Source organism: Pecten maximus, chromosome 12 (genome assembly GCF_902652985.1).
Source record: "Pecten maximus chromosome 12, xPecMax1.1, whole genome shotgun sequence".
Classification (NCBI taxonomy): domain Eukaryota; kingdom Metazoa; phylum Mollusca; class Bivalvia; order Pectinida; family Pectinidae; genus Pecten; species Pecten maximus.
The window spans coordinates 30027363-30036515 of NC_047026.1; the positions used below are offsets into that span (position 1 = coordinate 30027363).

General features: G+C 36.2%; 1 protein-coding gene across 1 annotated transcript; it reads left to right on the forward strand.

Annotated features, from left to right (window-relative positions):
* Window positions 1-5948: 5948 nt before the first annotated feature.
* LOC117338978 (protein mono-ADP-ribosyltransferase PARP15-like) lies at window positions 5949-8771 on the forward strand. The gene is made up of 3 exons (XM_033900342.1): window positions 5949-5969; window positions 6171-6342; window positions 8397-8771. The coding sequence occupies exons 1-3, from the start codon at window positions 5949-5951 to the stop codon at window positions 8678-8680; spliced, it is 477 nt and encodes a 158-aa protein (XP_033756233.1). The 3' UTR covers window positions 8681-8771.
* Window positions 8772-9153: the final 382 nt, after the last annotated feature.

Below are 9153 nucleotides of genomic sequence, written 5' to 3' on the forward strand. Positions count from 1 at the left end.
ACTTCGAGGAAATTTGTTTTGTTTCAGGTATTCAATCGGAGTAATGTGGAGGTTTTTAATTTTGGTCGATCTGTCCTTTGTTATTTTGCATTTCAGTTCCAAAATGTAATGCACATTAACACAATGTTCTACTATATCTTGAAAGACAAGCAACAATGATAAAACTATTTAAACCTGCAATATACAGAAGACAAAAATACACAACTACATGTAACGGTACAGTTTCTTGAAGCTGTACTTGAACTAGAGGTACATTTTTAGCCCACCATCACCAGATGGTGGGCTATTCAAATCGCCCTGCGTCCGTGGTCCGTCCGTCCGTCCCTCCGTCCCTCCGTCCGTCCGTCCGTAAACAATTCTTGTTATCGCTAATCCTCAGAATGTACTGAAGGGATCTTTCTCAAATTTCATATGTAGGTTCCCCTTGGCGCCTAGTTATGCATATTGCATTTTGAGACCAATCGGAAAACAACATGGCCGACAGGCAGCCATCTTAAATTTTGACAATTGAAGTTTGTTATCGCTATTTCTCAGAAAGTACTGAAGGGATCTTTCTCAAATTTCATATGTAGGTTCCTCTTGGTGCCTAGTTATGCATATTGCACTTTGAGACCAATCGGAAAACAACATGGCCGACAGGCAGCCATCTTAAATTTTGACAATTGAAGTTTGTTATCACTATTTCTCAGAAAGTACTGAAGGGATCTTTCTCAAATTTCATATGTAGGTTCCTCTTGGTGCCTGATATGCATATTGCACTTTGAGACCAATCGGAAAACAACATGGCCGACAGGCAGCCATCTTGGATTTTGACAATTGAAGTTTGTTATCGCTATTTCTCAGAAAGTACTGAAGGGATCTTTCTCAAATCTCATATGTAGGTTCCTCTTGGTGCCTAGTTATGCATAAAGCATTTTGAGACCAATCCGAAAACAACATGGCCGACAGGCAGCCATCTTCGATTTTGACAATTGAAGTTTGTTATCGCTATTTCTTAGAAAGTACTAAAGGGATCTTTCTCAAATTTTGTATGTAGGTTCCCCTTGGTGCCTAGTTATGCATATTGCATTTTGGGACCAATAGGAAAACAACATGGCCGACAGGCAGCCATCTTGGATTTTTACAATTGAAGTTTGTTATCACTATTTCTCAGAATGTACCAAAGGGATCTTTCTCAAATTTTGTATGTAGGCTCCCCTTGGTGCCTTTTTATGCATATTGCTTTTTGAGACCAATCGGAAACAACAGGGCCGACAGGCAGCCATCTTGGATTTTGACAATTGAAGTTTGTTATCGCTATTCCTTAGAAAGTACTGAAGGGATCTTTCTCAAATTTCATATGTAGGTTCCCCTTGGTGCCTAGTGATGCATATTGCACTTTGAGACCAATCGGAAAACAACATGGCCGACAGACAGCCATCTTCGATTTTGACAATTGAAGTTTGTTATCGCTATTTCTTAGAAAGTACTAAAGGGATCTTTCTCAAATTTCATATGTAGGTTCCCCTTGGTGCCTAGTTATGCATATTGCACTTGGAGACCAATCGGAAAACAACATGGCCGACAGGCAGCCATCTTCGATTTTGACAATTGAAGTTTGTTATCGCTATTTCTTAGAAAGTACTGAAGGGATCTTTCTCAAATTTTGTATGTAGGTTCCCCTTGGTGCCTTTTTATGCATATTGGTTTTTGAGACCAATCGAGAACAACATGGCCAACAGGCAGCCATCTTGGATTTTGATAATTGAAGTTTGTTATCGCTATTTCTTAGAAAGTACTGAAGGGATCTTTCTGAAATTTCATATGTAGGTTCCCCTTGGTGCCTAGTTATGCATGTTGGTTTTTGAGACCAATCGGAAAACATCATGGCCGACAGGCAGCCATCTTCGATTTTGACAATTGAAGTTTGTTATCGCTATTTCTTAGAAAGTACTGGAGGGATCTTTCTCAAATTTTGTATGTAGGTTCCCCTTGGTGCCTTTTTATGCATATTGCATTTTGGGACCAGTCGGAAAAAAACATGGCCGACAGGCAGCCATCTTGGATTTTGATAATTGAAGTTTGTTATCGCTATTTCTTAGAAAGTACTGAAGGGATCTTTCTCAAATTTCATATGTAGGTTCCCCTTGGTGCCTAGTTATGCATATTGCACTTTGAGACCAATCGGAAAACATCATGGCCGACTAACAGCCATCTTCGATTTTGACAATTGAAGTTTGTTATCGCTATTTCTTAGAAAGTACTGAAGGGATCTTTCTCAAATTTTGTATGTAGGTTCCCCTTGGTGCCTTTTTATGCATGTTGGTTTTTGAGACCAATCGAGAACAACATGGCCAACAGGCAGCCATCTTGGATTTTGATAATTGAAGTTTGTTATCGCTATTTCTTAGAAAGTACTGAAGGGATCTTTCTGAAATTTCATATGTAGGTTCCCCTTGGTGCCTAGGTAGCACACCACAGTAAGACAGCCTGGCCATGGGCAATTTTTTTGTTAAGCAAATAACTCCTGTATTATGATATGTATAAAAAATGAAAAAATAAATGTACACTATAATTGGTATATCCAGTATGAAGTAGTACATACAGGCTTCACATTTATTAAAACAAAAATCAATAAATTGGTTCCGGATTTTAAATATCCGGATTTTCCGAACGTGTGTTTACACAGGAAATTTAGTTTCGCCTACAGCGCAAAATGGAAGCCCACAGAAAAGGTAAGATAGCGGAAAAACTTAATTTACAACATATGTCCAAACAAGATTAATTCTGTCTTTGGGATAGAGATATTTAATTTTAAATAGGTTTCAGAAAAAAAATTGTGTAGAGAATTGTGCCATTTTGGGTCAAATATCATAATATTTTGCAATTTTTGAGAATTTTTTAAGCTGTTACCATGGTATTCACAGCTCTAAAAATCACAGAAAATATCAGTTTACTTATCCTTCAGAGCTCTATTAAAATTGCAAATGTTGTACAGATTTCAAATATATATACTTTATTAGAGGTTATATGTAAGGTTAACTGGCAATGTTTACATATCTAAAGCATGTGCCATATTTTTCAGAATTTGGCATTTTTACTGTACACTGCTACCTTATAAGGGCTGAAAAATGTTATTTTTTGGAAATTGTGCTTAATTATGCTTGATTAAGCTTCATTTTAGTTCATTATTGCTCAAAAACGCATAAAAACAATTTAAAACTTGTTTATTATCTGGCTTGTCATATTAGAGGAATCAAGGGAGGTAACTCGCATATTTACCCATTTTAAGGGTGGGTTAATTAAGCATAATGTTAATGAGTCAGTGTAAATTGAAAAGATATTCTATGTTTTATAACAAACCCAAAATAACTTATTGGGTATCTAACAAACCATATAGACTGAATTCTGGTTTGTTTTACCTGATTTATTACCCCGTATCCATGGAAACTATTACAGTAAGTGCTATTTTTTGAAATATTTGGTGAAACCATTATTTTCAATTTATTTATACATTGGTAAGCATGTAATTTGAATTGATGGAGTGTACGGTTGATACAATATTGTCAATTATTGTCACTTCCTTCGGTAAAGCAGAAAAAAATAGCATTTTCCGCATAAAATGGGATCAGCGGACACTTTCATATGATCATTGGTACATATCTGAATTACCGGGGTGGAAACAGATGACTGTGATGTCATAGGCATGACATTTTGAAATCTTGGATGTCATGTCATGATTTATCAGTTAGAATATTGCATGTGTTGCTAAGCTGAGGTTTGGAAAGGAATTTGGATATTTATTATGACACCATTGAGTATTTATGACGTCATATATACCATCTGATGACGTCATAGTTACTGATGACGTCATGGTAAATATGACGTCATATTACAAGGCTAAATTTGATAGTTGTATAGTATTTTTTGCTTGATTACATGCACAGAGACTCAAAGTACCACATTCAACTCAAAACACAACTTTATTCAAGAGATATACAGAATTATGGGAGTTTTCATCTTTAAAATTACCTCCCCTTATTACTGGATTGGGAGAAAAAGTTGTCAAAATACACCTCTCAGGGAAATCAGCAATACTCGGTGACTATTAAAGATACACAGTAACCCGATATGTCATTTTGTTCGTCAGAACATATTCTAGACATTCATGGGGTTTTTAGTAAAATTAGAATTAACAAAAGTGATGTATAAGGTAGCACACCACAGTAAGACAGCCTGGCCATGGGCAATTTTTTTGTTAAGCAAATAACTCCTGTATTATGATATGTATAAAAAATGAAAAAATAAATGTACACTATAATTGGTATATCCAGTATGAAGTAGTACATACAGGCTTCACATTTATTAAAACAAAAATCAATAAATTGGTTCCGGATTTTAAATATCCGGATTTTCCGAACGTGTGTTTACACAGGAAATTTAGTTTCGCCTACAGCGCAAAATGGAAGCCCACAGAAAAGGTAAGATAGCGGAAAAACTTAATTTACAACATATGTCCAAACAAGATTAATTCTGTCTTTGGGATAGAGATATTTAATTTTAAATAGGTTTCAGAAAAAAAATTGTGTAGAGAATTGTGCCATTTTGGGTCAAATATCATAATATTTTGCAATTTTTGAGAATTTTTTAAGCTGTTACCATGGTATTCACAGCTCTAAAAATCACAGAAAATATCAGTTTACTTATCCTTCAGAGCTCTATTAAAATTGCAAATGTTGTACAGATTTCAAATATATATACTTTATTAGAGGTTATATGTAAGGTTAACTGGCAATGTTTACATATCTAAAGCATGTGTCATATTTTTCAGAATTTGGCATTTTTACTGTACACTGCTACCCTAGTTATGCATGTTGGTTTTTGAGACCAATCGGAAAACATCATGGCCGACAGGCAGCCATCTTCGATTTTGACAATTGAAGTTTGTTATCGCTATTTCTTAGAAAGTACTGGAGGGATCTTTCTCAAATTTTGTATGTAGGTTCCCCTTGGTGCCTTTTTATGCATATTGCATTTTGGGACCAGTCGGAAAAAAACATGGCCGACAGGCAGCCATCTTGGATTTTGATAATTGAAGTTTGTTATCGCTATTTCTTAGAAAGTACTGAAGGGATCTTTCTCAAATTTCATATGTAGGTTCCCCTTGGTGCCTAGTTATGCATATTGCACTTTGAGACCAATCGGAAAACATCATGGCCGACTAACAGCCATCTTCGATTTTGACAATTGAAGTTTGTTATCGCTATTTCTTAGAAAGTACTGAAGGGATCTTTCTCAAATTTTGTATGTAGGTTCCCCTTGGTGCCTTTTTATGCATGTTGGTTTTTGAGACCAGTCGGAAAACAACATGGCCGACAGGCAGCCATCTTGGATTTTGACAATTGAAGTTTGTTATCGCTATTTCTTAGAAAGTACTGAAGGGATCTTTCTGAAATTTCATATGTAGGTTCCCCTTGGTGCCTAGTTATGCATATTGCACTTTGAGACCAATCGGAAAACAACAGGGCCGACAGGCAGCCATCTTGGATTTTGACAATTGAAGTTTGTTATCGCTATTCCTTAGAAAGTACTGAAGGGATCTTTCTCAAATTTCATATGTAGGTTCCCCTTGGTGCCTAGTGATGCATATTGCACTTTGAGACCAATCGGAAAACAACATGGCCGACAGACAGCCATCTTGGATTTTGACAATTGAAGTTTGTTATCGCTATTTCTTAAAAAGTACTAAAGGGTTCTTTCTCAAATTTCATATATAGGTTCCCCTTGTTTGAAAAGTACTTGAGGGATGTTTCTCAATTTGCACAGATTAGTAAGATGAAGGGAAAAATAGAGAAAAGATCAATCTGACATGGAACCTATAAAGATCATTCAATGGTGGGCGCCAAGATCCCTCTGGGATCTCTTGTTGATATAACTAATGATACAATTTTGACAGAATGCAATTAAACATGTCGTATCACTTGTTACAGGTAATTGTAATAGATTCTTGACACATTTTGCGAAAAATGTTTTTTTTACAGATATTCAGTTTTTGTAAATAATCATGTTTATTACGTTCCAATGTACCATTAAATCCTTCTTTCTGAGCAGGTTAAATGGAGGTCTGAACAAAAATCAAATGTAAAAATACGAGTGTTATTCAGCTTGTGTTTCTATTGTTTTAGATTTAGAGAGTTCAAAACAGAACCCTATTCCAGCAGTTTGTAGCAAAGAAAAAGCAAATGGATAGCCAGAACCGGAAAGGCACACAGAATGAGCGCATGTTGTGGCATGGTACAGCTCCTACTACTGTGGATAGTATCAACGCTCATGGTTTCAACCGTAGTTATTGTGGAAAAAATGGTATGGGTTTCACTAACTATTAGTCCCCTACCGGTGAAACCGGGGGGGATATTTCCTCCCTGTCTGTATGTCTGTCCATTTTAAAGTCTGTCTACTCAGTTTTCCGCACTTTTCTCAGTCATGCTTCAATGTATGTTGGTGGAAGTTGGTATATAACTTTAGTATGAGAAGCTACAGATCAGGTTTGAATTTCAGGGTTTTCGGGTCAAGGTCAAGGTTACTTTTTTTAGCATGGGCTGGTAGGGGACATGTGTGATTGTTTTATATAAAAAGGACACTATAAATTTAGTCTGAATAATTTTCTTTAGCCATAGCTTTCAGGTCATTTGACTGACACTTTTGGTCATGATCACCTATAACCATCATATTTTGTCCAGTGTTATGTGCAATGAATTGTTTAGCTCACATGGTCTGAAGGACCAAGGTGACCTCATGCTATACCATGGCCATGGGGTCCATCGTCTGTCGTCCGGCTAGGTTCCATACATCAACAATTTCTTCAAATTACTTCTTCTTAACCAACAATTGGAATTTAACTTAATTTGACTAGAAGTATCCCTAGGTGTTGGGGATTTAAAATTGTACAAATTATGGGGCTGAAACACAGAGGGGACAATTTGTGAATTGGCTATATGTATTGTTAAAAATGGGTTCTTCTCTAAACCTTTGTATCCTTGATATCATCCATATTTGACCTTAATCATTCCTAGGTTGATGAGATTCAGAATTGTACAAATTGTTGGGCTGACCCCCTAGGGGGCTGAGGGGGGAGGCCAAAAGGAGTATGAAGGGTCAGGTCCAATAGGGTATCAAAGATTTCAAACTCTTCAAATCCTTTCAATGGCAGGATTCTGTCCACATTCACTCTAAACCATCCTTGAGTTAGGGGAAATTATTTTCGTATAAACGGTGGATCTGGATCTTTCTTTTGTAGGGGTGGCAGGATTTTGTCTTAATTTCAGGTCTTCACATCAAAGATGTAGGAGTAATCAGTCTGTCTGTTTGGCCGTCTGTCTTTCCATCCACAATTCTTGTTCCAAGCTGTTAACTTAACTAATTATTGACCGATTTATATGTAATTTGGTCAGGATGATCAGTTCACAAAAACATATACTGATGTCAAAAATAAAGGTCAAAGTTTAAGGCAATTAGGTGAAAAGATCAAGGTCAAATGTAATATCTTTTCAGTGATGAATATTTTGCTGGTTTAAATTTAACTGACCAATGATCATAGTTACTGGTTCAAAGGTCATAGTTATTTGGGTCCAAAGGGAAGTGTTTTTTGCCAAATCACTGAAATATCCAGGTGAGCGATACATGCACTCTGGGCCTCTTGTTATCCCCCTCAGAACAAAGTCAAGGAGGGAAATGCTTGTTAGCCTTCCTTTTGCATACATGTACAGATGTTTACTTTCTGTCATCACTTTTGATACTTCATAAATGGATTTAGATAAAACTTAATTGGTCAAGTTTGAGAGGACTCAACCAAATTTGTGTTTCAGGGTGCCAAGGTCAAGGTCACAGTTACTGTTACTGTTTATAGAAAATCTTTGTTGTAACATTAGGAACTTCAGTTTTAAATAGAACTTTGTCAATTTTCAATTTATGGTCAAACTTCACATATTGGTCAAGTATGAGAATACTTTGAACAAATTAATATTGGCTAACAAGATGGTTTGCATCAATTAAACATTTTGAACATCTTCCAAATTTTCATCATTTGAGTTTGTTTGAAACTTGTCAGGATTGATCTGGAGATGGCCTTGAGTAAACTAGTATATAATAATGTAGGACAACAGTAACAATAAGCATAGGCCTGATGTGGAGGCCACATTATTGGCTGTTTACAACATGGTTCCTGAATAATAGTTTTCATGAACAGCAAACATTTTAAACTTCTTCATTTCCACTAAGGGAGTTAAGTTGTAATGAACCAAATGCACAAAATAGCATGAATTACATTAATTAAGTTCACTGGAGTGTAAGCAGCCTCCTTGTGTTTTGACACTTCTATTATACAATAGAGAGTAATGTTATATACTGTCTCTTTTCAGCTGTTGCCTATGGAAATGGAGTTTACTTTGCTGTGAATTCTCAATATTCTGCTCAGCCACAATACTCAGTCCAAGATGCCAATGGATATAATCGAATGTACCAGTGCCGAGTTTTGACTGGAGAATTTACCAGAGGTCAAGGAGGTATGAGGGTGCCCCCACAAAAGGGAAGTCAAGGTCATATCCTGTATGACTCTGTTGTAGACAATGCAACTGCGCCATCCATTTTTGTCATATTTCATGACACACAGGCATATCCTGAATACATAGTCACCTTTTCCTAAGTACAGTTTTGTCAAGAGGATGAAACTATAGCAGTGATCTATTTAAGCTTGCCTCAGACCTGCTTCCAAATTAATTTTCATTCATAGTTACCAGACACAGACCATAGTCCATCTCAATAACAAACACTGTATAACATGTGCATTGATTTAAACTACTAATTGATACAACTGAGGTAATACCAAAAACTTGCAACAGAAAAGCAGTTACCTGGCTTCAAACAATTGCCTCAAATGTGGAAATAAACCAGGAAGATTTTATCTATCAGCATTGAGCTTCAGGAGAATAACAAGAGTAAGATATCTGTGATAGTAAGACAATACATAGAATTAGAACTAGTGTTCCTTAACAGTTCAAGACCTCTTAAGAACAGTTTAAGTACAGTTCTTGAAAAATATTCAAGAACAGTTCAAGAATACTTCTTGAACTGTTCTTGAATTTTCACAGGGGTTATTTTTAGGGTGTCCTTCTATTC

Bases quoted from the DNA above. Each gene is read 5' to 3' on its own strand.
- LOC117338978 (XM_033900342.1), top strand. From the start codon at position 5,949: ATGTCGTATCACTTGTTACAG. The intron at 5,970-6,170 runs GTAATTGTAATA...TTTTAGATTTAG, and splicing joins TGTCGTATCACTTGTTACAG to AGAGTTCAAAACAGAACCCT. The intron at 6,343-8,396 runs GTATGGGTTTCA...GTCTCTTTTCAG, and splicing joins TAGTTATTGTGGAAAAAATG to CTGTTGCCTATGGAAATGGA.